Source organism: Podarcis raffonei, chromosome 8, assembly GCF_027172205.1.
Source record: "Podarcis raffonei isolate rPodRaf1 chromosome 8, rPodRaf1.pri, whole genome shotgun sequence".
Lineage (NCBI taxonomy): Eukaryota > Metazoa > Chordata > Lepidosauria > Squamata > Lacertidae > Podarcis > Podarcis raffonei.
Window position 1 is genome coordinate 48664547 of NC_070609.1, and position 27781 is coordinate 48692327.

A 27781-nucleotide genomic window follows, 5' to 3' on the forward strand; every position below is an offset into this window, starting at 1 on the left:
CCTTTTGGAGGCCAGCCAGCCGGGAGATGACCTCTACCCTCCCTTCTTGGCAGCTGGAGCAGAGAACCCGGGAGGTGTCCTGCCTGCAGGCGGAGTTGCAGCTTGCCCAGCATAGGGCAGACCATCTGGAGGAAGAACTGAGCGGCTCCCGAGAGCAGCTGCAGCAGCTGCTGGCCATGCAGAGGGAGAGGGAGCAGGAGGTGAGCATCCCTGGCCCAGGGAGGGAGGGCTGGAGGGGCCTTCTTGCTCAGTCCAAGCTCACCCAGCGGGCAACTCCTCTGTCTTCACAGGCCTGTGCCTCCGAGGAGCGGCTGAGCGCCCTGGGCAGCCAAGTGCAGCACTGGCAGCAGGAGCACCGGGCGGCCGAGCGGGCTCTGGCCGAAAAGGACGAGGAGCTGGTGGTGATGAAGGTGGAGCTGGCTTCGCTGGAGGAGAAGTGTCACCAGGCGACAGAGGAGGTGACGAGGGGCTCCCTGCGGGGTGGAGGGATACACAGCCAAGTCCTCCTCAGGTGGCTGATGCTTTTCCTTTGGTCCTCTCCTGGGGCTGCTTTGGCAGAGAGAAGAGCTGCAGAACGAAGTCAACGTCCTCCGGCAGAAGTTTGTGGTTTCCAGCCGGGACGTAAGTAAAGCTTGGGGAGGAGACTCATCCCCCGGACTCCCCAGGGGCACCATCCACCTCTGCTGCCCCTAGGAAGAAAGCAGATCCCAAGTCATTGGGGAAGAAGGCCCTAAGCGAAGCATCCAAAGAGAGTCTTTGTGGCTTCTGGGTGGCACATTCACAAGCTGAGGTGACAACAAAGGTCACAGCAGGCTGGGCTGGTTGCCTCAGGGAGTTGTGAAAGCAACAAGCCTGTCTAGCCTCAAAGCCAGAGCTGGTTGCACCCCATGCACTGAGGTTGCCCAGCAAATACTCTCTCCCTCCCCTCCCCACCCTTCAGCCCCTATAAGCCTTGGTTTATTCTTCTCTCCAGAGTTAGAGCTCAGCTGATCTCGTTCTTTCTCTCCTTTCCTTCTCTTTGTTGCTCAGCTTCCTCCAGCTTTGTCTTGTCCCTCCCTTCACCTGCTGCTGCTCTCCTCCAGCCTTTCCTCAGGGCCGGTTGCCCTGCCAAGTTCTTGAGCATCTCTGATACTCTCCTTTGCATCCTCTTCCACTTGTCCACATCCTCTCTAAGGTCTGGTGCTGTCCTCAAGTGGAACTTGACCAAGGTTGAGGTTTTGCTGGTGGCACAGTGAGACCACCCACTGAGATTGGGGGGCAAGCAAATGAATTTGCAGAAGACCAAAGAAGGTTCCTTTTCACACAGTGTAGAACTCGATGGCACTCACTGCCACAGGGTGTGCTGACGGCTGCCAATTAGAATGGTTTAAATGGGGGAGTAGACAACCTCAAGACAAAGAGATGTGCCAGTAGGTGTTGGCCATGATAGCTTTGTGGAACCTCCTTGTCCAGAGGCAATCTACCTCTGAATACCAGGCACTGGGAAATGTTCTAGACCTGTTCCTCTGCCTTTGGGTTTCCTGGTTTGGACCCCCAGATGCCGCACCAAGTGGAGCTCTGAGCCTGCTGCAGCAGGACTCTTGGTCTGTGGCTCACCAGAGACCTTGTGGTTGCCATTTGGGAGTCTTGTTTGCATCTGGCTCTGCTCTTCATTCTTTGGCCCTTTCAGAATAGTTTAGGGGCAAGAGAGGGGAGGAGCCAGTGGAGGTTGCTTTGCGCTTCTGGAACCATGCAAGGGTGACCTTCCTAGACTGCCCTCTTCTTCCCTGGCAGGTGGAATCCCTGCAGACCTCCCTGGAGACAGCACGGGCCGACAGCTACCGTCTGCATCATGAGAGTGAGTTGGTGGTGTCCAACGTCAGCCAGTGGGTGAAGGAGCAGAAGTGAGTTTGTGCCACCTGGCTTGGCCGCCTCCTCCTCCTGGGGTGGGTGAGAATGGGCTCTAGCAGTACTGCTTACCTTTCCTTGCCCCTTGTTACTTCCTCCCAACTGGTGTCTTGTTGCAGGCAGGTGAACGAGAAGTTGGGCGACAAGATCCGGGACCAGATCAAGCAAATTGCTCAGCTGACGGGCGAGAGGGAGTAAGTGCAGCAGGCTGACACGGGGGGGGGGGCTCCTCCAGGCCTCCCACACTTCTGCTCTTCCTCAAGGGGTGGGCAGCAGGCTCACCTGCGGGTCCCAATTTCCCCTGCCTCTACCCTATATCTCCAAATATTGTGCAGGACAAGAGGTGTTTTTAAAATTCAGGCGCTCCTCCTTTCTTTGTCCTATTATCCTCATGTGTAAGTCCAAAGGCTGCTGCATGGCTGTTAGTTCCCCTTTGCTAAGGCAGCTTCTTTCCACAGCCACCTCCATGGGCTAATGGAGAGACTCCAGCAAGAGAATAAACGCTTGAAAAGTGAAGTGGATGAGCGGCGTATTGAGTGTGAGCGCCTCAAGGTAAGTGGAAGGCTCGGTAGTGAAGGGCCAATAATCCCAGGGGTCCAGAAAGTGACACCCTGAGGCACTCTCAGTAGGCTGCCTCAGTTTCCCAGCAGGGAAGGTAATGAGTGAGTGGCAAGGTGTTCTGTGAGCCTGCAAGGCAGGCATTTATTATTTGAAGTAAAGTACTTCTGGAACCCTAAACCCACAAATGCAGAGTGGGCCAATATTGCCATAACAGGAGACATGGCAGAAGATGGGACAACCCCAAGGATTCCCCAGACCACCCACATCATTTAATGAGAAGGCATTGAACAAGTGCTATTGTGGAGGTTTTTGCAGTTCAGCAGCAAGAGCACAGAGAAGTAGGCTTCCAGCATCCAACCCACAAGGAGTGCCTGGTAGTGACCACAGAGCCTGTGTGTTGCGCAAATCCACTCCTTTAAAACACAGGTCCTCGGACTGCCGGAGGAGGAACAGCGGATGGTTCACCAACAGAGATGATTACGTAGTGATTCATGATAGCCAAAGCCATAAATCTTAGCTATTGAATTTATTTTGGAAAAATAGTGTGAAAAAGAAAAGCTGCTTTCCATGTCTGGAGACTGAGCAGCTGAGAACCCAGATGGAGGTGAGTGACTTAGAGAAGAATTTTCATTCTGCCCCCAAACCACATAACACCCTCAGGGCATAAGGTCAGCAAAGCCTCCCTTTCTCCAATTACCTTCAAGACTACTATAAATTACAACTGAGAGGTTCTCTGTCTGCCAGTTGAAATTTACATCTGGTGTGTGAGCTACCTTCTTAAGAAGAGTTTATCATTTAATGATCAAGGGTGTTCGGATTGTTAGAAATCTTTTATTTTAAATTCTGTTTTTTTGACAAAATTGTTGACTTCAAACTGAAAGTATTTTTTCTATGTCACTGTGGGAAAGAAATGTGGTTTGATATGGAATGCTGTGAAGACCTTAAAGTCTTAAGTTTTTAAGATGCGTATTGAACTGTTAATAAGATTAAGAACACTCAGTATGGCAAATACATTGTTGGACACTCCATTGACTGTCGCCATCTTACAGCAATTATTGGATGAGCAGTTAAGAGAGATCAGAGCTGAGATTGATGAAATGGTGAATGAAAATGGACCAGAGAAGGATGAAATGGAAAATGGTATTAAAGAGGGCACAGAGACTTTGGAGAACAATATCAAAAAAGGATTTCCAGAACAGGAGAGTGAAATAGTAGAGTTGGAGGTAGCAGATAATGAAATGGAGAAGTCCTTGCACCAGTGCCTAGAGGAATGAAACACCCAAATGGCACGAGTTATGATGTTGAAGGAATGGAATGAAGCCATGGACATCCTGAGCTGGCAGAGACAGAAAATCGGAAGTCCCTTTCACATCTCTTTTCCTTTTATATTCCTTCCTCTTTTTTCCTTTTGTTTTCCTTGTTGTCTTCTACTCTGAGACATTATTGAGATTATTCTTTCTCTTTTCGTTTTTGTTCATTTTGTATTGTATTGTATTACAAAAAAAAGCCTTAATGAAATCTTAAGGGAAATAACACACACACAAGGTCTCCTCTTTCTGGTTGCAGGCTTTTCACAGCAGTGATTTGGACCCAGGTGCTGTACTACCACAGCCTTGGCCTACATTCCCAGCGGATGAGTAAGTGCTTCTGTTCTCCCCCACTCCTCTCCTTGGACAATGCCAGCACCAAGGCGCTTCCCTGCCTTCAGGGGACTTGCTGACTCACAACCTCCTTCAGTGACGTGAGTTAACTTCCAAGCCAGGGACTGCCTGGACCAATCTTTTGAGGCAAGGTAGGATGCCTCTGATGGCAGGAAGGCACTTTGCACAAGCTTGGCTTAAAAAGTTATTTTCTTGGCTCACACATGCAGGCTGGGGCATCATAGCACCCTACACAAAGCACCAGAAACCTCTGAAAAGCCTGCAAAAGCAGTGTGGTGAAGCCTCTGTAAGGAACTGCCTGGTATAGGCTATGGAGTTCTGTTATACAGCAATCTTTTTCCAGCAGCCAGTGAGATGGGCCCTGGGCAAATACCTCCCCCCCCCCCGCCCCACAGCTTTCCTGCAAGGGTGGGGAGCTTGTAGCCCTCTGGCTATTGTGAAGTTCTGGCTCCCCTCACTCCTGGCAATAGTGGCTGGGGCTGATGGAATCTATCATCATCCAGAGGGCCACATGCTTAAAGCCAGGGGCCGGTAGGAGACCAGGCCACAGTTCCCCAACTGACCTCTAATGGAGTTACATACCAATATTGGGAGGGAAAAGTATTTAAATAAACTCTTTATCCAACATTATGTCTAGAATTGACTTTAGTCCTTGGGTGTACAGAAGCCATTTCCACTCCCTTTCAATCATTTATGGTGGGTGCAAACATGCCCTTTCTTAAGAGGACCAATGCTTGTGTACAATAGTCTAAAATGAAGTAATAGCATTCAAATAGATGCTATCTTATTTTCAGTCTCCTGTAGAGATTCCCTGAGCAAACTGATTGTTAGTCAAGTCAAGCAGCATGGATGTAGAAAGCCATTCCTGCTGTATCTCCCCCCCCCCCCCAAATCATCATTATTATTACCATTTGCAGCTCTCACTGCTTGAGCCGGAAACAAAGCAAAGTGCTGGCTACAAAGTGGAACCTGTCCTAGCCCCGCCACGGCTGCTGGATACCTACTCTTCGCCACACATGCTGGCCCCCTCCCTGCCCAGCAGAGGACACACCTTGGTGCCTGCCGCGCCAGGCTCCAGTGAATATTTGGACAGGGACCGTCCGATTGACTAATCATGTGACTTCTGACGCAGAAGAAGAAAGAAAGAAAAAAAGAACTTGTGCAGATACTAAGCTAATAAATGGGGTAGCGCTGAGCCACTTTCCCCAAAAAACCACATGTTGTGCTGTGAGCATGTATAAGGCAAAAGGGAGGCAGGTGGCAGAAAGCAGGATGGGCCGAGAGAGGACAGGGCTCCCCACAGGTACCCCAAACACACCCTGCTCCAGCCTCACCCCCAACCTTGCACCAAGGTAGAGGCCAAACAAAAGCAACTGCTCAAAATCAGGTCAGGAAGCAGCAACATTTATATAAACAATAAAATTATTTTTTCCATGTCCATCCAAGGTGGGCTCTGCCCAACTAAGCACAGCAGGGTCTTCTGTACAGAGCTGGGAGGGCAGGGGTTACAGACCAAAGCGAGCTGGTGTGTGGCGTGGGGTGGCAGGCTGGCCTTGCTCCTTGCGTCCCGGCGTGTAGATCTTGGTGGACCTAAAGGGAGGGGAGGAAGAAGATGTCAGACTCACACTGCTTGGCCCAACCACACACCCTCCTCTTTACCCACCCCTACTGAAAGAAGCATACCTGACGCTGCCCACCGGGTTGCGGCGCTCTTGCTCCTCTCGGCGGGCACGCAGCTGCTCTTCGGCCAGAGCCATCTCCTCCTCCATGGCTGAAGCTTCCTCTTTGGCCCTTCGGCGGCTCTCCTGGGGCAGAGCAAGCAGACTGAATGCAACTGAAGCAGGCAGGAGCTGACCTCACCCTTCCGACGTAGCACTTTTTTTTACTGGAATATGTTTCAAATTGACAAAGCAAGAGTGCACACTCAGGATACCCCAACACTTAAGGAACAGCTACGCTAGCCTGAGTTAGGAGAGCCCATGACATGCTTTCCTGGATTAGACTTAAGCTCAGTGCTCCTTTGCGGAAACTGGCCAGGCAGCCTTAGGGAAGCCACAATATGCCTTTTGCCCCTCCCTGCTATACAGGACAAGTTTAGCTATGGGCACACAGAGGAACAGTCCCCTTGAAAGCTCTTCACCCCATCCGCTACTTAAGAAAGGAGGAAGCCAAGCTCAGTCTGCTCCTCAGCATTACAGCAGCAGAAGAAAACACCAACCTTGAGAGCAGCTACAAAACAGGAGGACTGGTTCTGCAGCCACCAGCAGCTCCAGCTCAAATCCCTTACCTGGCGAGACTTGCCAGCATGTTTGATGCTGTAGAACATGGGTCCCAATTCAGCCAGCCATTCACCATCCACTGCAGTGACACACTGCATGTACTCCTGTAGGGGGATAGACAGGAGGGTTGGTCAGCCCATGGGGAAGCTGAGAGACACGCCCCCTCCAATGACTAGGAAAGAAAGACCACAGCAGAGCTAACGCCGTTACAGGCAGCCCCTCACTCACACACACAAACTCACCTTAGTGGTCATTACAAGCTCATGGTAGACGATGTAATCAGGTGTGTAGCCCATGCCAAAGAGCGAGCTGGTTGGGTGCAGGTGGCAGGGCATTCCAGTGCGGACATTGACATACTCGCCAATCCCCTGAAGCAAAGAAGGAGCATGGTAAGCACAGTCCCAGCACAACCACCCACAGGCTCTGCCCTGGCACAATTGAGGAAGCTGAATCAGTCTAAGGGTGCTTAGGTAGTCCAGCATCCTGTTCTCATAGGGGCTGACCAGATTGGAAGTGGGACCCAAGCACAACACCAACTCCGATGCTGGTGGGGGTGTTAGCCTTCATAACATATACCTTTATCCTCCCTGAAAGATATTTCACACCACCTGCTACCTGATTCATGTTTGCTGGGGAGTGAGCCAAGGAGCATCTCCATCCAAAGCAGGCACTCTACCATGAAGATGCTGCCCCCCCACAAGCATCTTATAAATGACAGAACCAGGTCGGGGGGGGGATGAAGCAGAAGGAAAGGGGAAAGGGCTTTAAAAGGGTTAGGGGCACAATAGTAAAACGAGGCTTCCAAACCTCCTAATGGAAAAGTGTGAAAGGCTAGACTTCTTTGCTGGTCTGAATCAGACTGGTGGTTTCCCCCCACCGCTGCTCTAGACAATCAAGAAGCAGCCTTTCAACGGACAGAAACCCAGCTAGAAAAGGGAGAAACCACTGCTAAGCTAGAAGGAGCGATAAGTAATGAGATCACTATACAGGAATAAGGAAAGGGATAGCATGGCCAGGGATGCCTTGTGGGCTGAAGCAGAAATTGGCTCTTAGGAGTCCCTACATCAAATCCATAGCAGGATTGACTGATTACAGGAAGAGGTACTAAAGCTGAACTCAGGTAGAACCAAGAGGGAAGATAAAGGGGGGGGGCCTGGCTTTGAAGCACAGATTAAAAAACTCCTCTGGGTAGCGCCATTGTTTGCAACAGGGAGCATGATGTTCCTTAAACCCACTCACTTGTCTACCTACCCACTCCCTTACAAAACCCAACCCAAAACACACCCCGGTGCAAGTTCTTGCTCACCTTCAGTTTGGCAGCCTGGTGAAAGTAGGCAGCACAGATGCACTTGCGAACAATATCCCAGTCAGTGCCACAGGATGCCAGGCTCATGCGTTGCTGCACCATAATGTCCTTCAGCTGTGCTCGCACCTCTCGCACCTGGAAGAGCAGCAAGAGCCGTCAAGCCTGGAGCCCACAGCCCCCTTCAGGTCCTTGCCCAACCCACTTTCCCCCTCTCCCAGCAGGCACCTTGCGCATGGCCTTGGCATGGATAAAGTGCTCGTTGCACCAAAGTGTAGAGTAGCTGTTGTTCTTCCATTGCAGGTAAACGTTCAGGTAAGTCAAGTGATCACTCTCAGGAACAGCAAACTTCTCCCGCACCTGGTCACTCTCTTCCTCCCGGCCCTGCAGGGAAGGCAACAGGAAGGTGAAGAGAGGAGGAGGGAAGGAGGTGGCAAGGCAGCCTGGCGGTTGCTAAGGTCCCAGGAACTGCCCAGCCCCTTCCCCGCTTTGAGATCAGGCTCACCTTGGGCCGGTAGAAAATGGCTGGAACAGAGAGCATGGAGACAATCAGCAGGATCTCCGAGCTGCAGCCCATGTCACAGGAAACGATCAGCATCTTGGAGAGAGCCGGATCAAGCGGGAACTCAACCATCAGACGCCCCGTGGATGTCAACCCACCTAAAGGGAAGGCAGCACTAATGAGACAGGCCTCCCAGCTGAGTGATATAACTAGAAAGGAATGTAAGCTCTTTTTATATGCAATAACAGCAGCAAAAATATTACTGGCCCAAAAATGGAAGCAAGAAGAATTACCGACAATTGAAGAATGGAGGATGAAGTTAATGGACTATGCAGAACTAGATAAACTAACAGGAAGGATTCAAAACCAGCGGGACCAGAAATTCACAGAAGACTGGAGTAAATTTATGGACTATTTGAAAAGTATTTGTGAAGATCAGACGATGTTTGTAGGTTTGCAATAAGTTTTGTGAGGAGTATTATTGGAAGTATTGCAAAAATGGAGAAGGGGAAGGATGATTTGTTAAGAGATGTAAAGGCAATATAAAGTTAAGAAATGCATAAGTGGTTAAAACGGTGGATCATCAGAGGTGCTGATGGAAGTCTAAAAAGATTGTATAAGTGATATGTTTTGTGGTACATTTTATAATTTATATGTTAAAATCAATAAAAATTATTTTTTTTTAAAAAAAAGAGACAGGCCTCCCAGCTATGCCACACCACATCACCTCACCAGGTTGCACCCTCTACCTGTGTTGTCTAGTGCCCCAAGGATCCACAACTGGTACATGGAGTTTAGCATATTGTCTTCAGGAGGGGGGTCCATGAAGTGGAACTGCAGCAGGTCCTGCACACCCAAGGACTTGAGGAGCAGCACTACATTGGCCAAGTTGGTGCGCTGAATCTCTGGGACTGTGGTTGTCAGCAGTTCATTCTTGTATGCACTCTGGGTGTACAGCCTGTCCAGGAGAGAAAACAGCTGCTCAGATGGGGGCAGCCCTGGGAGACCTACCACCCCAGCAAAGTTAACTTCCGTAGTCAAAGACACACCCCTGCAGCTCCCACCCAACGTTGGCAGGAGGGATGGCTCACACACACACACACACACACACACACACACAGTTCCTACCTGAAACACTGACCTGGGCCCGTCCTTCCAGCTCGGCCCGAGCGCTGGTTTGCATTGGCCTGGCTGATTGGGTAGATCTGCAATGCATCCATGCCAATTCGTGGGTTGAAAACCTGGGGCAAAAGAGGTTAGATGAGCCACGGTTTCAGCCTAAACCTGCAGGCTCCAGGGCTCTGCACAACCCAACCCGCTTCACCTTCAGCTTGCAGTAGCCAGAGTCAATCACAAACATGATCCCATCCACCGTCAGTGAGGTCTCTGCAATGTTGGTGGCCACAATGCACTTCCGAACGCCATCTGGTGCCTGCCAGAAACACAGGTGTCAATTGCAGAAGGTAACTTCCATCTCCTCCCAGGCCAAGGGAAGCTCTTTGAGCTAAACGCTTTGAACTCTCTAGCTCTCCACTTTAGCAAGTCTCTCAGGTCAGCACCAGCCAAGGGTCAAAGTCTCCTGCCTGGTCTTATCCACTGGTGCATAATACTGGGTGCTGATGCCCCGCTGTCTGCAAGACGCTTCCAAGTCTGGTTTCATTCAGGTTTTCACCTGTTCTTTTCACTCCCTTGGTGCATGTTCAATGCTCTGCTCTACGGCCTTTGACCTGCTCTTCCATGACTCCAGTCTGCAGCTCCCCAGGTTCCAGGCCTAATTCCAGTTCTAACTGCTCCTGGCTGTTCATTGATAGCACTCTACTTTCCATGATGCTTTGGAACCAGTTGCCTCAAGACACCAATGTTGCTTCGGGAAAACTGGCAACTGCACTGCGACTCCGCTACCTCTCTCCTTGTGCTTGGGCTGACCTGATACAAGCTCCCAAATAAGACAGCCTTCCTCTGCTATGTGTTGGAAGACACATGGCAAGAAGTCTCTGTACAAAGAACAGCAGCAGTTCTCAAGCCTTCCAACTCATGTAATGCAGAAGACAAAAGATCAAGCAACAAGCTTAGGGGCAGGTGCAATTCTTCTCCCCACAGAAACACACACCACCCCCTGCTCTTCAAGCACAGATGGGAAATCTCTCTCTCTCTCTCTCTCTCTCTCTCACACACACACACACACACACACACACCCCAGTTCAATACCTTCTGGAAAATCTTGGCCTGCAGATCAGATGGCAGCTGGGAGTAGATGGGCAAGACAGCCAGGGCAGGTGCATTCTCCAGCTCCTCCAGGTGCTCCACAATCTGTTCCGATGTGACCTGTGATAAGAAAGGTGAGAGTGAATTGCATGCAGGAGAGAGAGCAGGGCTGGCAACTCAGGGGTTCTTTCACTCAACAGTATGCACCTCAATGTCCTCCTGGCCTGGCATGAAGATCAGAATATCCCCTGGGGCACTTGAGAGGTGGACTTGCAAGGCCTGTTTCACGGCTGCTTCCACATAGTCTTCTTGCGGGGTCTGAAAGAGAGAGGGAAGAGACTTAACACACCCTCCCGGCCATGGTCCACAACCCTCCCAGAAAGTAAAAAGCAGACAAATCCCTGCTCCCCTGATCTCTACATACCTTACTAAAGAGGACATCCACAGGAAAGGTGCGACCTGGAATGTGGAAAATGGGCACATTCCCAAAGAAAGCAGCAAACTTCTCTGCATCCATGGTGGCTGAAGTAACAATCAGCTTCAGGTCTGAGCGCCGGGCCACAACCTGTAGGAGGAAAAGAGGGCAGGTGTCACAAAAGGAAAGATGGGAAGATTCACCTACCCACAGAGCAAGAGAGAAGACCACAAGGCATATCTTTCCAAACATTGGATGCAGAAGTAGCCCATTTCATCCCCCTCTCAGAAGGAAAGAAACAAAGAGAAATATTCCTTCTTGTAACAAAGGGATTGTACTTGGCTGCATGGTGCTCTGTGTCAAAACTCTGCTTCCTTGTTACAAAAGGCAAGAAGAGCTGCCTGAGTGACATAGGGGCAATGGGCACAAACGACAGGCTTTGTCTCAGTTCCATCAACAAGTGAGAACAGCAAACCTCTTACTGTATTGCAATTCAGCAGCTTTACATCACAGGCTCCCTCTCTCTGCTCCACAATGGCCACTCTCAGGTCATGTATAAATTGTTTCTTGGGAGACTAAAACAATTTCCCACCAACTTTTGAACATTGCTTTTATGATGTAAAAATTGTGTCCCTTTATTCCTTTTTGTTTTCTCCAAAGCAGACCGCAGTGCCAACTCTGTCTCCATGTCTACTCTGGCACTACTAGGGTAAGGCCTGAAAACATCACCCCAACAGGCATTCATTCACCTGCTCACTTCAAATGTGATCTATGCCACCTACTGTCAGCAGCTAGGAGCATCAAAACTAAACACTGGAGAGACATGTCAGGAGTGAACATGAACCACTGATACCAAACTGTATGGGAAACAGCCGTACTAGAAAAGCTAACCAACAAACTGAAATTAGCACAGGGACATACAAAAGAGGATGCCTTCATCCTGGTGTGTTTCCCCTTTATTACATACACAGGCCAATAACTACATAACCCACCCACCCCCGACATAAGACAACAACATACCCCCCCCCCGGTGACAGCACAGAAATTGATATGGCTAATTTGACCCAACAACTCCCAGACCCTCACACACAGGAACAAAATTCACTGCAGCCAACCTAAAGCAACCAACCATGCTCTGGGCTCCTCAATCTCCTGCACAGTCAATGAAAATAAATAAATGAATAGATAAAGAACCTATCCATGTGATGCCGACACAAAACTCGACATGTACACTTTGCAAAAGAAGGAAATAACACTACCCCCTTCTCTCTCTCACCTCTTCCCCACCCCACCCCAAACTCACAATGTGTACAATACCAGTATCTCTCACCAAATGTAACCGAATTGTAGAAAAAACTCTGTGAATTGAAAACAGAGGTGCTATATGTACCTTTGTTATCCGTGAAAATCTTTCAATAAAAACAATTTTTAAAAATGTGATCCATGTTCATCACCTGCCAGAGAGGTCCTTCTGAATTCTACATAGGACAAACAGGCCAGTCTCAACACAAATGGCAAAAAGATCCAGTACTATAACTCCTGGACTGAACCAAGACAAAGCATTTTTAACCCATTTTATGTATTGGATTATAAATGTGAATTAATTAGGTACTTGCAACTGCCTTTTCTGTATTTCACTTCATTTTCACACTGCTTACAATACCCCTCCCTTGCAAGCCATGTGTTTCTGCTATAGCTGTAGATCAGAATTTTTAAATTATTATTTTTATTTAACAAAACTTATACAGTCAAACCTTGGATCCCCAACGCCTTGCGCAATTCGAACATTTTGGCTCCCCAAAGCTGCAAACCTGGAAGTGAGTGTTCCAGTTTGCAAACGTTCTTTGGAACCCGAATGTCCGACATGACTTCTGAGGCTTCCTATTGGCTGCAGGAACTTCCTGCAGCCAACTGGAAGCCATGCCTTGGTTTCCAAACATTTTGGAAGTTGAACGGACTTCCAGAATGGATTCCATTCAACTTCCAAGGTACCACTCTATACTGCTTGGTTGCAGCAGAACCTCCAAGAGGCTTACGAGAAATAAAAATAATTAAGAACAAGCAGGTAAAACATTTAAACGGCAACTAACAGCAGCAAAGCAAAAAGAGAGTAACACATGACAAAATATACGTGCCTGGATAGGCTTGCCTAAACAAAAATGTTTTAAGCAGGTCCCAAAAAGAGTACAGCAAAGGTGCCTGCTGGATGCCAATAAGCAAAGAGTTCCAAATTGTAGGTGCTGCCACACTAAAAAAATTGATTCTTTACAAGTGTGGAATGAGTATTGTGTGGCAGCTGTAACAGTGCCCATTCCATACATCAAAGCAGTCAAGTGGACACCTATGAGGTAAGGTCATCTCACAAGGATAACACTTCATTCATCTGATGTGAGATGAGTCCATGACAGCTTATTGTGCCATAATAAAGGTGCTAAAGGTGTCCTAAACTCTCTTGGCTTTTTTCTGCACAAGACTCAAACAAGGGCTCCCCTTCTGGGACACTGCACTGTATAAGCAACTGAAGTCTAAGTGAATCCACCCACAGTCCCACCAAGCAAGTACTGACCTCACGCAGGAGGCCGAAGAGCACGTCTGTGTTGAGCGAGCGTTCATGCGCTTCATCCATAATAATAGCACTATAATGGTCAAGGTCGGCTTCGCGCAAAGACTCACGCAGCAGGATCCCATCCGTCATGTACTTGATCACAGTGTTCTCTGAAGTGCAATCCTCAAAGCGGATGGCATAGCCCACCTGAGAGATATCGGGGGTAGGGAGAGAAATATGTGAGAAGAACTTAACAAAAGCCAACAAGCAGAGCACATCACGCCACGGGTACAGTGATGAGGGACCATCTTACCTGCAGCTGAGCCAAACCAAAACCTGCCCACCCTCACCCCCCAGCACTGCCAAGACAGGTGCTTCCTACTGGCCCCCTCCCCCCTCTGCCCTTCTGTGCTCACCTCCTCACCAAGGCTCACGCTCATCTCCTCACTGACACGCTTGGCCACTGACATCGCTGCCACCCGGCGGGGCTGCGTGCAGCCAATCAAGCCATAGTCCGTATAGCTGTCCTCGTGCAGGTACTGTGTCAATTGCGTGGTTTTCCCGCTGCCTGTCTCCCCCACCACAATCACAATGCTGTTGTCCCTGCAAGAAGAAGAAGAGACAGGTTCTGTCACCAGCTCCCCAAAGTTAGGCCCCTCGCCTGGACCCTGAGGTCCCTGCTCACCCAGTAAAGCAGAGAGAAGTTGCTGCTGAGGCTGAGGGCAAGGGGCTGGGGAAAGGTCTCACCTAATGACTGTCAGCAGCTCCTGCTGCACAGCAAAGATGGGCAGATACTGCCTCTGCTCCACAATTGACTTCTTCTTGGCAAACTCACTGCTCGCTTCACTCTTCTCCTTCATGTGATCAGCAAATTTCTGTTCTGTCCTGAAAGGAGAGTTCAGGTGTTGTGGTCATCGCCTCACAAGGCCCATCTTCCCTTGGAAGCCCTACTTGCTGCTGTCATCCTGCAGCAGGCGAGGCCCCTACCTGTAATCCACAGTGCCATCCTCTGCCAATTTTTGGTTGGGACCCTCTTCCTCTTCCTCCTTCTTGATGCCCATGATGTTCCCCAGTTTGGTGCCTGCCAACTCCCAATGCTTGTGCTGGGCCTGAAATGACAGCAACCACACACACAAACACACACACACACACACAGAGAGAGAGAGAGGGGGGGGGAGATCCATGAAAACTATTCAGACTTTGGCATGCTACATATAGTTCACTCATCCCTGCTCTGAATGGTAGCCACACCTGCCCGTTAAACGCAGCCTCTCTGCTGCCTCTTCTCAACACTAAATTGCAACTTGACACTAAACTGCAACTTACTGACCCCTGCAAAACCAGCACAATTCTGGACTTGACTATTGTTGTTTTGTGAGGAAGGGTAGAATAGAAACATTTTCAATCATAAAATAAAGTCTCAAGCAGCTGCAGCTACATTCCTGCTTGGAAAGACAGTTTGCCCCCAGCAGGCAAGTTCCTTACTCAATGGAGATTAAGCCCACAAGAAGGGGGGGGGGGTGAGAGAGAGACCCAACAGAAACTCGGACTGTACCTTTTTGCGCTCCTTCTGTTCGCGGTGCTTGCGCACCAACTGGCTGCCTTTGCGGGCGATGATCGCCAGGTCGGAAGTAGCATCCTTGACGGGGATGACGGGCTCAGGCTAGAAGGAAGCAAGAAAAGTGATCCACAAAGGAACAGCCCTGCCCCAACTTCAACTCCCCCCTCCCCATTTGCTGCCACCACTTGTTTAGAGTCTGGCCTACCTGCTTCGTGAAGACAATGCGCCCATCCAGGAAGGGAGGCACCAGGTTGTGAACCAGGAGATGAACCTTCGCAGCGTTATCCTCCTCAAAGTCCTCGTCCACCTCCAGTCGGTGCACCACGCCGCTTGTCAGCATGCGGTTGGTCTCCCAGCGCTCATTATCCTACCAAGCAGAAAACAAGGTCAGGCCACTCAGCAGCCCTCAGTTTTAAGGGAGCCTTTCCAGTGACAATGGTCATGTGTTCACCACCACTGGGCGCCACCCTCTCCAGCACTCCCCTACCTCATTTATCTGCCTACGCTGAGCTGAGATGCGCTTCTGCTTTTGCTTCTGCAGGTGCTGTTCCCGCTTCCTCACGTACTCCTCTGATGAAGAAGCCAGGGGATTGTGGAACTCGTCGTAGCCCTCATCCATCATGTACCAGTCCCTGTCAGCTTGCTGGGGGGGGGGGACAAGAAGAAAGTTTCAGCAATGCAAGCCAGAGACACACTCTCACCAATCTTGTTCATTATGACACACCTCACTGGAGCTGAGCTGGCACTTTGGAAAAGGCAGCCTTCAATGGCCACCAAACACAGCCATTACCCACACAGGGCCTGAGCCCAAGAACACTCACATCTGACAACCACCAAGCCCTTCTCCTTCACTTCCAGCTCTCCCCAAAGAGAGAGCCAAACAACTCTGGGCACCCTCACTTTCCAAGGTACAAGATGAAGAAGATAAATAACCCCAGTGAGGGGGTGTCTGTTTGGGATCGAGTGTTAAAGAGTGCTGCACACTCACCCGCTGGTCATCTTCCCACTGCTGTCGCTCCTCCTCAGTTTCAAAAGCAATGCCATCCTCACCATCTTCACGCCTTCCTAAGAATGGAAGGTATCATGAAGGCCTGATTCTGGCCCCAGACTACTGAGTCCTCCTCCCCCACTTCAGCTTTCCCAGTCCCTAACCTCTGCCTCTGGAGAGCCAAGGTGTTGCACCGGAGTGTCTTTGATGGTCAGCCCAATCATTGTATTTGTATGAAGGCGTTGGCAATGGGGTGTCCTCTGGGTACTTGCTCCTGACAGACCTGTGAGAGCAGCCAGGAGAAACATAGTCAATGCAACAGCCCAGAGGGCAAGGACTGCTTGCTCCAGCCAGGCTTCTTCAATCAGCCTCATCCCCACACCCCCAAGTTTGATTTGCACCTCCATACCGGTCACGATCACGCCGTTCGCTATCCCGGGAGGCAGATCCCCGGTGACTTCTCTCTGAGTCCCGGTAGGAGGGCGTGGGGGAGGGAGACTCCCACTGGGAACGGCGTGAACTGTTGTAGCCACTGTCCTCTTCCTCCCAGCTGGAGCGGGAAGGCGTAGCTGCATCTAGGCACAAGAAGGAAACCACCAGTTGGTTTGGACTGCTCCCCCTTCTGCCACCCCAGCACCCTTTGCTCCCAGGGTCCCAGCACAACTGCCATGAAGATGTGCCACAGCCACGCATAGCCCAGCAGTTGCTCACCCAACCCCCTACACAGAGGAAGAAGAAGGCAACAGTCTACAGACGCTCCCCATCATCCAGGTGGAGTGGGCAGATAGAGAGAGGGCACCTTTGGGTCGGTGGCGAGGACTCTCTGGTTCGTTCTTCCGACTACTGCTGCTCCTCTCTGAGGAGGCCTCTCTCTCTGAGCGGCTGCTGCTGCTGCGTCGACTTCGGTCCCGCTCATCTGTGGAGGCAACCTATGATCAACCATGGCCCACCCAGTGAAAAGACCAGTGGCAGTCCTGGGGGAGCGGAGCTACTCATGAACAGGAATTACCTCGGTCGCGTTTGCGATCATATTCCCGCTCCCGGCCGTGGTCCCTCTTGCGCTCTTTTTCCTCCTTGGAGGAGGCATAAACCCCATGCTCACGGCGTTCCCTTTCTCGCTGCCGGCTGCGCTCCCAAAACTCCTCACTGACTCCTCCAGTGTGAGATGGTGTCTCCACACGGGCTGAGCGATAATGCCTGGAAAGTGGAAGAAGAGGAGGGCTGAGCTGTGGGGTAATCACCCACTTGGGAAGTTTCCACCCCAACAAGTTCAGCTCTTGCTTTCTTCCCTAAGAAGCAGCTACCGTTGCAGAAAGAGCAGTTTCCCAAGCCCTCCCCTCACCTGTCCTTGCGGCTGCTGCGCCCAGCTGGGTCGCCGTCCTCTTCCTCGCCGGCAGCGCCCTCGTCCTTGCCCTCAGCCCAGTCCTTATAGGAGGAGACCCGGGACCTCTTCCGGTCCTCAGCCCCGTTGTCCTTCTCTTCCCGCTCGCGGCGCTTCTGGGCGGCCAGGAGGTCCAGACCCAGCAGGGAGGTGCGGGGCGCCGGAATCTTGAAGACGTGCTGCTCCTCGGCGGCGCTTTTCTTCTTGATCAGGAGGCCGCCGACCTGCGTCTCCGGCGCCAGGCCCTCCAGCCGGTGCAGCGACGCCTCTTCCGCCGGGGTGTCCCCCATTGCTGGGCTCTCTGCGGGGAGGCAATGAGGCACGCGAGTCAGCGGGACGGGGACCGGGCGGCAAGGGGGGTGGCGCCTAACGGCGGCGGGGGGAATCGGGCTGCTGGAGGGGCTGCTCGGCCGTTCAGAGTCCCGCGGGACGCGCTGCCACTGGACGACACACCGCGCTGAAAGCGGCAGCAGCAGCAACAGCGCCGCCCAACCCGCTGCCCGGCCTCGCTTCGCCTTCGGGACAGAAACGGGGGCAGAGCCCTGCCCGCCTCAGCCTCACCCTCCGCCGCCGCGCGGCCGCCGCTTCAAGGCCTGACCCTCCGCTTGCCGGGCGCCGCCATTGCCCGCCCCACAATGCCCCGCGACGGCAGCTGCGACGGCCTCTCCCCACGCCATAGAGTCGTTATAGAATGTGCAGCAGCGCGGCTCCTAGACCGACCGACCGAGCCCTTGTGCGGAGGCGGAATTTCCGGATTGCAGCCGCCTGGAGGAGGGAACGTAAAAGCCGCCCACAGGAAACTGCGCAAGGAACTACCGGACTTCCGCACAGCTGGAACGGAAGGCGGCAGAACTAGTAGTTTCCCCTCAGAAGAGGAGGGGGATGCCGCTCCCTCAGACAGCTGCGAAAGCAGTTCGAGATCGTGGGCGGGAACGGGGCTAATGCAGGGATGGGGAGCTGTGCGGGGACATTCATGGCCCTCCAGGTGCTGGTAGAGACCGCAGCTCCCAGCAGCCAGTGTGGCCAGAGACGAGGATGCGAATTGTAGTCCATCCATCCTCTGCTGGGCCGGAAGTTCCCCAGCCATAGGTCATAGAATAGTGGAGTCGGAAGGGGCCGCAGGGGTCATCTGGTCCAAGTGGTGGTGGGGCGAGACCCGCTTGTGGGTCACGGCCTGATCCGAGGTGGGTCGCAACAGCAGCGCCACCGCTGTGCAATTGTGTGGTAAACGATCACAAGATTGGTCTTCAAATGCATGTTTGGTTAAAGGCGGGTCCAGAGACTGAAAAGGTCTAGGAAACTTGCAGCCCACAGAGGGGCAAATGCGAATCCCACGCTCTCTACCCAAAGCAGCTTGGATTGCAGCCGGATGGGTTTTCAGGAGGCTGAAAATCCCGCGCACCAGAAGGGCCGCTCTTACCCTTTCTTATGTCTAGGGTGACATAACCCGTTGCCCCGGCGACAGACGAGCCTCTTGGACCGGGGGCAGGGCTTCTCCAGGTCCGCTTCCTCCCGCCCTTCCTATGTCAGAGTTAAATCAGCCCCTCTTCCCGCTGCTGGATAGTCTGGTGGGGTGACTTACGCTGTTCGCGCCCTTGAGAGTCACTCCTTGGGTCTGACGCCTTTTGCGTCCAGCTGCCCCCCTTTTATTCTGCATGAGTGCAATTCCTAGGATAATCTCCCAGTCACTGCTACAAAGCCTGCATCGGGTGCCTGGGCACAACCCCCTTACCACTGAAATACAAACAAACTGGGTCTTCAAAAGATGCCCCTCTCCCCTCACCAGAGCTCTCAGGACTCTGCAGATTTACCCCTGGAACTGGCACCTCTTCCTCAAACCACGGTCCGAGGGCAGCTGCAGGGGCCTTCTCCATGAGAGAACTTCTACCCTTGGGAGGTGCCTGTGCCTGGCCTTAGAAGTGAAACAATATGCTCTTCTTTAGATTTACTTTTAATAATTAAAGAAAAGTCCCACCCACCATTGGCAATGTTTTTTAACCTTTTGTACGCTGATCTCTATCATAAAACAAGTGAAATGCACTTGTCATATGGCATTGTAATACCAAATTTAAAAACATAATAAAATAAAATAAAAATAACAAGTTTAAACAAATAAACAAAAGCTTTATTGAAAGACCACCCAGAAAAAGATCCACCTCCCGCCGAAGGCAAGGCAGGGAACAAAATCCCACAGCCCCTCAGAGCAATGCTGATTGTGCCCCCATCCTCTTCAGCGTCCTAAGATCAAGAGTGGGGCTCTGGGATGAAACAGAGAAAATATTTCTGCCATACTCCCATTTTACTTAATCCCACCTGAATTACACTGCAGACCTGACTCTGTTGGGTCTCAGCAGATGAGGGGAATTCCTTGACTTTGTCTTGGCTGAGGATACACACAGATCCTGGCCCTCTGCGTTGCTTGATAGTTTCTGATGAAAGAAGCCAGCCCCAGCCTGGCCTATTTGACTCAATGTTTGCTCATCCTGTTCCAGGGACACTTAGTACTTGCTGGACTGCAAAAGTTTGCATTAAGAAGTACACTGTGAAGCTCTTAAGGGAGGCACTTTTTTGTTCCTTGCTGGAAGCCCCCCTGCCCTCATGTAGGGGAAGACGAGGGGGTCAGCAGGACTACAAGCAGAAACATGATGGATGCTACCATGGTGATCTGGGCAAACAAGCATCTCTGTGCCCACAGAGTGCCTGCTGTCACACTAAGCCCATGCCAGGAGTCCTCAGAGGCCATGATCTGCACCCACAGCATCCTGCACGCTCTGGAATCCTTGCTCCCTGCACAAAGGAGAAAACAGCACAGAGTGAGTAGACCAGGTAGCTGTCTCTGGCCCTGCAGTCTTCTTGGCGCCTAGAAAGATAAAACCTCAACCCAAGCAAAGTCCTTATTTGCTTAAGATACCAGCTCCCCACTTGGGTCCCCACCTCCCTCCCCAGCTACAAAAGTTAACCAGAAAAGCTTATGCCTGTAGAGCAGAACCTTGTACTTTGTGGGGAGGGGACTTGTGACCTGCAGGCGAGTCACAGGAAACCAAGGATGTGAAATACCCACAGGATCAAGACCACTTTCTCCTCTACGTAGTACATATATGATTGTTTGGATAAGGCAACAGATGCACGGGTATAAAGAATAGAAAGTAAGGTCTGTCATTTGTTTTGGGACTACTGTTGTCCCAGACATCAACTGCTGTAATGCTGCCAGGGCTCCACAGACCACAAAATGACACAAAGGAACTGTGGTGGAGAAAAGGTAATTTGTCTTGGTGGAGGTGGAAGGTAATTTGAGACTGGAGATAAGGGACAGGTGGAAGAATAGGCAGCAGCAGGGGCTTCCAAGAGGAGATGTGCCAGGGGCTAGGAAGCAGATCTGGAGGAAAGGCAGGCTGGCTGGCAAGCAGAATGTGGGAGTGTCGCAGGAAACACCCCCCCAATCATTCAGTTTGTACAAACTCGACACACACACTCACACTCACACACAACATACGCTACGCTTCTATTATAAATTCATAGAAAATCAACCATACATCGGATCTGCACCGTTCCACTTTTATTTTACTCCATGAAGGAAGGACTAAAAAATGGAGGTTTGATACAGGGCAGCCATAATCCCTTGAGCATACCAGCACATACACAGGAGCCCTGCCCAGCTGCTATGCCAACCCTGATGGTCCTACACAGAAGACCATCAAGGTCACAAAGAACTTGCATATAGGAGTGGATTCAGCACGGGCTGGAACAAAGGACAATGATCAGCTCTTCCCTCTGGGGGCAGGAAACTGCAAACTCCCCTTTGTCACCTGGAAAGTACTTATGAGGAGGGGGAAAGGGGGAACCAGCCAGCTGACGGGACACTCAGATTACCACCACAACTCCTCCCTCAACCCCTTCTTTTTGTGATGTATCAATGATGTAGTTGTGATGTAGTTTTAGGGGTGTAGTTTGGGGGATTAGTAACTAATAAAAGTTGGAGACTTCTTTTGCTCTGGACTTCCATCTTGCTTCATCTTGTTGTGGGTGGGAGTCCTGTCGCAACAGTTTCCAATAAAGGCCAAGCCTACAGGCTGCTGTTTTGCTCCAAATTGTCCTGGTTGGTGTCTGTTTTTTGTCCAAGGGAGCCCTCAGATTCCTCCATTAACAGGAGGAAGAGAAGGAATGGGTGTAAGAGGCAGAGCGAGAGACACAGAACATCAAGCAAGGAGGACCAGGTACTTGAAGCTGATGTAAAGAGTAACAGGGATCAGCTTCTTGAGGTGAAAATGGAGAGCATACATGCAATAAGGAGCCCAGCATGACAACCTAGGTGGGAGACAGACAGTTTTGTGGTCTGGTCTGCTCAGCTCCCTCTACAGCCTAATCTCATGCTAGCAGCAATCTCATTCTGCTGTGCTTTCTTAATCAGCACAACTTTGCTTGAATCTGAAGTTACAGCATAATGTTTTTGTAACACACAGCTGGATTGAGGGTCCGTTAGGTGCACCCCTCCTCTCTCTCTCTCTCTCTCTCTCTCTCTCTCTCTCTCTCACACACACACACACACACACACACACACACAAACACTGAGTTTGGGACATCAAGAAGCTGGGCCCAGCCTGGCACTCACCTTAACAGAGCCTCCAGCTCCTGTTTCACAGCACCCACCACAGGTGGCCCACGGTAAGTGAGGGCAGTGTACATCTGCACCAAGGAGGCCCCTGCACGGATCTTGTCCAAGGCATCTTGCCCGCTGGAGACTCCACCGACACCAATGATGGGGACCCGTCCTGGGGGGCAAGAAGAGGCTGCTAGTGGGAGGGATTCTGGAGTCCCTCCCACTTGCATCCCCTCCCTCCCTCCAGCCCGTCTCCTTACCTTGGGTGAGAGAGTACATCTCGCTGACCAGCTGAGTGGAAAGCTCTCGCAGGGGAGCTCCGCTTAGACCCCCAGCCTCCCCACGAAGAGCTGCACGCAAGGTGCTGGGGCGGCTCACAGTGGTGTTGGTGACCACCAGTCCATCAACGCCTAACTGGGAAAAAGGGAGCACAGTCAAGCCTCAGAGTCACAGCTTCCTCCTATGCGCTGCCCTCCTTCCCATAGCGGTGGCCCTGAAAGTCTAGCCCTACCCCATTCTCACTCTTATTTAAGGGAAATGCATAAGACCACTTAATCAAAAATCTATATATTTCCCAAGTAGCGTACAAATATAGCGTAAGCTAAAACACAGCTGAAATCCACAGTTCAGCTACCTCAGTTCAGAACAACGATAAATTCAATAAATATTTAAAACTGATATAGGTGACTAAATTACATGTCTGGGTATGCTTGCCAAATGCAATATGGTGAGGGTGCCTGCCCAGTATCAAGAGGCAGGGAGTTCCAAGTGCTGCTATGCTCACAAGATTGCTCTTGCAAGGAGTGCAGAGTGGCGGGTGTAAAAGTGCAAGTTCCACAGATGGAAGTGATCAAAGAGGCCCACATGGGGCAAGGTGATCTCTTAAGGGAGCTGCTCTAGAACAAGGCATAAAAGGCCAAACCAACGAGGCATAATTGAGGCAGCAGCCAGACAGAACCACTCCTGCCCACCCACCCCTGCATCACCTCGGAGACGACACTGGCAATGTCCTTCTTGTCTTGGGCCGTGAGGTCTGGAGCAATTTTCACCAGTACAGCCGGCTTGTGCTTGCATGCCAAGGCGTCCCTCTCAGCCAGCACCTGCCAAGAAGCACACAGCCATTGGCCAAAGATCACATTCACACTGCTCAGAAGGGCATAAGTTTCACACTGCTCAGAAGGGCATAAGTTTCACACTGCCCAGAAGGGCACATGATTACAAGCCATGGAGCGCAGCACAACACGGCTGGGAGAGGGGAACGGCCCCTGCTATGAACTAGGGACAGAAGCTGAGCTCTGCAGAGCAGGAGAGGCTCAACAGCAGGATCCAAAGGGCAGGTATGGAAGGAGGGCGAGATAGAAGCAGCCTCCTGTTGGTCCACCACCAACATCTGGAGGCAAGGCTGCCGCACTTGTACAAGGTTCTCAATCAGGCATGCACTCAACTCCTGCAGTAGGATTTGTGAACAATGTACCAGCAAAGCCCTGGCCTTCTTTTGCCAGGCACTGTTCAATAAATGTGAAATGGGAGCAGCAGGCGGCTCCTCCTTTGCTCCAAGCAGCTGCTGCCCTCGGCCCAGAGAGCAGGCGCTGAAATGTGTGTCAGAGGGCGCCCTGGCTGCTTACTGGAGGGGACCGAGAGGACAGGAAATGCTCTTGGGGCAAGAGACCCACCTTGGCCAACAGGAGGCGCAGCTCGGCTTTGCCTTGAAGGGCCCGCAGTCCCGGTGTGTTGGGGCTGGAAACATTCACTACCAGGTAATCAGCCAGTGGGCCCAGCACACGCACACCTGCCACGTAGTCGGCTGCTGCATCCACAGAGGCCTTGTTCTTGCCAAGATTTATTCCAAGAGGCATCCCCGCTAGGAAGGGAGAGGATGCACAAACAGAAGCCAGTTGGACAGGGAAGGCCAGAGCAAAGATGACTGCTACATGAGGAATCCCTGATGAGGGGGCAGACACATAAGAGATTTCCCCAGGGAGAGCACAGGGCCACGGTGGGCCTGTTAGGGCTGGGTAAAAGAAAGCAGCCACTGGCACTCAGGCAGGCACCACTCCTGACCAGAGATGCTCTGGGAAGGGTCCAGGGCAGGATCCAGAAATCCTCCACTAATCAACTGCAACATTATTTGCTCCTTGCCACTCTTCACGTTCCCTGAAAGCTCCTCTCCAGATCTGACTGCCACAAGCATGTACTAGTACAGCAGCAATTGGGTGGGGGGAAGAAGGGGGCCGGGATTTTCCATGGCTCATGGGCAGGGAGGACACAAGCCACCTCACCTGAGCTGAGCTGACGCTGAGTTTCTTGTCGGGCTCGAAGTCTGTGCTCCACCACTGCATGCCCATGGCTGTTGAACCCATACCTAGAAAGTTGTGGACACAGCTCAGGTGAATACCACCACCCCTCTCTTCCCCAATGCATCACCTCCTCCTCCACTGCAGGAGAGGCTTGTCAAAGGCTCATCCTCGCCACCCACCTCTGTTCCAGCCTCCTACCTGTTAATAATGGCCTGGTCCTCTGGCAGCCGGAAGACACGGGGCCTGGGGTTCCCCTCTTGGGGCTCTGGAGTGACACTCCCCACCTCCACAAAGCCAAATCCCATCTTGTAGAGTCCATCTACAGCCTCTCCATGCTTGTCAAAACCAGCAGCCAGGCCAAGAGGGTTCCGAAACCGGCGCCCAAAGACTTCCACTGCCTGGGAAGCCAATTAAGCACCTGTTAACCAGCAGAAAGCCTTAGGCAGCAGAAGAGACAGGCAAGGCCCCATCCTGTCGCAGGAGAGAAAGGGCATGGTGGGCCCACAGGAAGGGATTGGGAGCAGTAGGATGCGAGGCAGGGCCCAAAGCAGGAGCACAGCAGCCTCTGACCGCCAGTCACCTGCATAGTTTACGCACCAATGCATCCGAGTCAGCTTGGCTTGAGCAGGGCAGGATCCCCAGAGCCACAAAGCGCACAGCCAGCCTGTGGGCTGTCTCAGGGCCCACCACTCTCTGCAGGAGTGGCATCAGCTGCGCAGCGTAGAAGTGCTCATCTCCCTTGACCACCAGGTATGAGGTGAAGATCAGGCTGCCCCCACCGAGAATCACTGTTGCCTCCTTAAAGCGTCGCTGGGAGAGCAAAGAGAGTGAGATACACCCCCAAGCCTACAGCCCACCCAACCCCTGGAGAACGGGAGGAGGAAGGTCTACCACCTTGCTCCACCCTAACACACCCACAGAACTCTGTCTGGAATATCTGGGTTAAAGCCCCAAGTTGGCTTTGGCTAGACCTGGCCAAGCTACCCTGCCTCATCACCCCAGTCGGGATAAATACTGACCCTAAAACTGAGAAAGCAGCTGGTCCACATGGGGCACTCTGAAAGGGCTAAACGCAGCAGGAATCCTGTTGAAGAGCTGCTGGTACTACCTGGGATGGCAAAAGGGGAGGATTTCAGATGCCAAAACACAAGGAAGGCATAGCTTCCAATTACTACTGGCTCCTGGCAATGGCTGCCCGGATCTGACAGGAGACCTTTTGGTAAAGCAATCTGCCTCCCGCTCTTCAGCAGCTGCATGGCAGGCAGGCAGAACCATTGCTGCTCAGCAAAGGCTGCACCCGCTCAACCTCTGCTTGCCTTGGCTGTTGCTCCAGCCTACCCCAAAGGAGCAACACACGATTTGCTCTCACAGCTGGCCACTGGAGCCCTCCCAGCAACTACGTTCAAGCTGCACGGTTCACTCAGGAATGGCAAGAAGCTGCTTCCCGCCCCCGCCCCCGACAGATTTTTGGACCACCTAGGTCAGGGCTGCTTGCTCTGACTGGCATCGGCTCCTTCCTCTCTCGAAGGCATGATACCTGTCCTTCGCTTAGTCCCTTTCAAGCAGTAAGAGGAGTTAAGCGCTTTTATAGGTGTCACAGTAGTGAAGGAGTTGCAACTTTCCCCTTGAATTGGAGGCTGGTATCCTGTTTCTGGGCAACCACAGCTGCAAGACTGCATATCGTCCTACAGAGCATCTAGCCCCGCCTCAAGACAGACTAATCTACTCTGCATTTCCCCATTAGTTGCTTCAAACCAGCAACACGGGTGGGTGGGTGGGTGCGCGCGCGCAGAGCGCTGCGGGGGGCAAATAATTTGCCCATCGAGTATCGCCTGCTCTGACTGGCAAAGGCGGGCCTCCCTCCAGGCTCTCCCCGGCAGAGCAAAGGCACTTTCTTCACAGGGTACCTCGACCTGCAAAATGCCTGCTCTGGCACGAAGCTACGGCCCTCCCTTGAGCCCAGCGCCCGCCCACTGTGCGACCTTCCTCACCCAGAGCGACGCGCCCGCAGCTCCCGCCATGGCAGCAAAAGGAGGTTGCACATGGGCTCCACTTCCGGCAGAGAGCCGGAAACTGAGCTACAAAGAAGCGCGCTGCACTATAAACAGGTAAGAGGCAAAACTTCCGTCTTCTTTTATAGTCTCTCAATTCCCGAGTTTAGGGGCAGCCTCGATTAGATTCTGCCTCCCCCCCCCGGAATGATCCCAGTAGGGCTGCAGATCTAGCGCTCAGGGGCAGCCCAAAGCCGTGTGCATGCCGAGAAGTTGCGTTTTATAGTATTTAAAAACCGCTCGCATTTCCCATGCAAAATAAAACCCTTTTAATGCAGCTTCACTCCCTTTGGTCTAGTTTGAATAGTTGCCCATTGTTTTTTCGCAATGTTGTGTCGGGTGCTAAGACTTCGCAGAGTGATATGAAAAGAAAAGGATATCAACAACGGAAGAAAAATTATGGGTAGCCCGAAGTCCTTATGGAGCCCAGCCCCATATGCAACCCATCTCCTGACCCAGAAATCGCAGGTGGGGCTTTACCCCACCGCCTTCATCTCCAAGTCCCTTCCTCCAGCCAACCAAGCAGGACCGATCTCCGGGACCCGTTCCTCAGGCTGCCCGAGGCAGAGGCGTAGGGCGCCTTGCTGGAAGGGGCGAGGCAGGCCGGATAGGCGTGAAGGAAGCTGGCCAGCATGAAACGAGAGAGGGAGAAACAGCAGCTCCCTTTGATTGGCTGAAGAGGCACAAGAGACAACACGGGAGCATCTGGCAACTGCTGCAGATGATCCCACCCCCCAGCCGTCGGGGCATCTTGATCCCCCTCTCTGGTGACTTCGGACGTGCAGCGCAGCTGCAGCAGCAACCATCACCCTAGAAACCCCCTGCCAGAGACAGTGTCCCGGACTCGGACCTCGTGCTCCGTCCTCTATCCTCCCCAAGTCCGCTTTCTCTGCCTCTGTCTGTTGGAATCTGCCCGGCTGCCCCCTTGATTTCCCTGGGCAAGCAGCGCCACGGCGAGGGGCGAGCTGCCCATAGCCTTCCCTTCCACCCTCTGCGCTTTGTGGGCCTCCAGGCAGAGGGGCGAGCAGAGAGGGCACTGCTAGGACCGGGACGGTGCTGAGACTACAGAGTCCCATGCTCTGAGCCAGCGCTGCTCTCCGCGGTCCCCCCTCCTGACCCGCCCACCGACTACGTCAGGGGAAGGACCCGTGAAATGTCGTCACTTACGCCAACGCCCCCTTCCCGGCGGGATGGCGCGCGGGAGAGGGAAGATGGCGGGCGGCGGCCCTGGAGCGTCTCTTGCTGCATCGCCCGAAGGAGCCGCGGAGGCTCGCGAAAAGGCCTTGGAGGAGGCGGTGAACCGGTGGGCCATCCTCTTCTACGCCCACCGGGCCCTTCAGGCTTTCCGGGCCGGCCGCAGCCAGGACTTTCGCCAGCTGCGCGACGTCATATACAGTGAGGAGACCAGTTTGTTTTACGAAAGGGGCATTTGGGGAACATTCTCGCTGGGTTAAATAACTGTATTTCCTGCTAAGGAACGTGAGTGTAAATAACTAATAATAATAATTTTATTAGTTATACGCCGCCCATCTGACTGGGTTTCCTCAG

General features: G+C 52.2%; 3 protein-coding genes across 18 annotated transcripts in view; 1 reads left to right on the forward strand and 2 right to left on the reverse strand.

Moving 5' to 3' along the window:
• PMFBP1 (polyamine modulated factor 1 binding protein 1) overlaps positions 1-5325 on the forward strand; it is an 85235-nt gene extending 79910 nt beyond the window's left edge. For 8 of the 9 annotated variants that reach the window (XM_053399849.1, XM_053399850.1, XM_053399846.1 and 5 more), the window contains 8 exons: positions 54-200; positions 291-458; positions 559-621; positions 1774-1883; positions 2007-2081; positions 2346-2439; positions 4015-4085; positions 5027-5325. In XM_053399849.1, the coding sequence (XP_053255824.1) occupies positions 54-200; positions 291-458; positions 559-621; positions 1774-1883; positions 2007-2081; positions 2346-2439; positions 4015-4085; positions 5027-5087 (789 nt within the window). In that variant the 3' untranslated portion in view covers positions 5088-5325. Of the gene's footprint in view, positions 1-53; positions 201-290; positions 459-558; positions 622-1029; positions 1175-1773; positions 1884-2006; positions 2082-2345; positions 2440-4014; positions 4086-5026 lie in introns of those variants that run through there. The other variant, XR_008331836.1, reaches the window with a different exon arrangement.
• Positions 5326-5497: 172 nt separating this feature from the next.
• DHX38 (DEAH-box helicase 38) lies at positions 5498-17951 on the reverse strand. 4 transcript variants are annotated; one of them, XM_053399853.1, is made up of 27 exons: positions 17850-17951; positions 17250-17589; positions 16917-17104; positions 16707-16823; positions 16317-16482; positions 16072-16190; positions 15908-15984; positions 15407-15562; positions 15125-15286; positions 14914-15021; positions 14346-14467; positions 14106-14243; positions 13775-13961; positions 13380-13565; positions 10823-10963; positions 10606-10716; positions 10402-10518; positions 9518-9625; positions 9322-9434; positions 8943-9151; positions 8197-8351; positions 7920-8075; positions 7695-7829; positions 6631-6756; positions 6397-6492; positions 5793-5914; positions 5498-5699 (listed from the first exon to the last, which is right to left on the reverse strand). In XM_053399853.1, exons 2-27 carry the CDS (start codon positions 17576-17578, stop codon positions 5615-5617), a joined length of 3729 nt encoding a protein of 1242 aa, XP_053255828.1. In that variant the 5' UTR covers positions 17579-17589; positions 17850-17951; the 3' UTR covers positions 5498-5614. The 4 variants fall into 4 exon arrangements, with proteins under 4 accessions (XP_053255828.1, XP_053255826.1, XP_053255829.1 ...); XM_053399851.1 differs by having other exon boundaries at positions 17250-17938; XM_053399854.1 differs by lacking the exon at positions 16707-16823 and having other exon boundaries at positions 17250-17938.
• Positions 17952-19867: 1916 nt separating this feature from the next.
• Positions 19868-27623, reverse strand: DHODH (dihydroorotate dehydrogenase (quinone)). 5 transcript variants are annotated; one of them, XM_053399861.1, is made up of 10 exons: positions 27401-27623; positions 25202-25290; positions 24780-24992; positions 24381-24580; positions 24165-24247; positions 23559-23746; positions 22872-22985; positions 22146-22299; positions 21898-22057; positions 19868-20075 (listed from the first exon to the last, which is right to left on the reverse strand). In XM_053399861.1, the coding sequence occupies exons 1-10, from the start codon at positions 27543-27545 to the stop codon at positions 20021-20023; spliced, it is 1401 nt and encodes a 466-aa protein (XP_053255836.1). In that variant the 5' UTR covers positions 27546-27623; the 3' UTR covers positions 19868-20020. The 5 variants fall into 5 exon arrangements, with proteins under 5 accessions (XP_053255836.1, XP_053255840.1, XP_053255839.1 ...); XM_053399865.1 differs by lacking the exon at positions 27401-27623 and adding an exon at positions 26174-27308; XM_053399864.1 differs by lacking the exons at positions 25202-25290; positions 27401-27623 and adding an exon at positions 26174-27308.
• Positions 27624-27781: the final 158 nt, after the last annotated feature.

Coding starts and splice junctions, on each gene's coding strand:
- DHODH (XM_053399860.1), bottom strand. CDS start 25,438: ATGCAGCTGCTGAAGAGCGGGAGGCAGATTGCTTTACCAAAAGGTCTC. Junction 22,986..23,558: donor TGCGCCTCCTGTTGGCCAAG/GTGGGTCTCTTG, acceptor GCTTCTTGGCAG/GTGCTGGCTGAGAGGGACGC. Junction 22,058..22,145: donor GATGTACTCTCTCACCCAAG/GTAAGGAGACGG, acceptor CTTGCCCCCCAG/GACGGGTCCCCATCATTGGT.
- DHX38 (XM_053399853.1), bottom strand. CDS start 17,578: ATGGGGGACACCCCGGCGGAAGAGGCGTCGCTGCACCGGCTGGAGGGC. Junction 15,563..15,907: donor AGTGGGAAGATGACCAGCGG/GTGAGTGTGCAG, acceptor CCCCCCCCCCAG/CAAGCTGACAGGGACTGGTA. Junction 8,352..8,942: donor TGGGGCACTAGACAACACAG/GTAGAGGGTGCA, acceptor CCTTCCCTTTAG/GTGGGTTGACATCCACGGGG.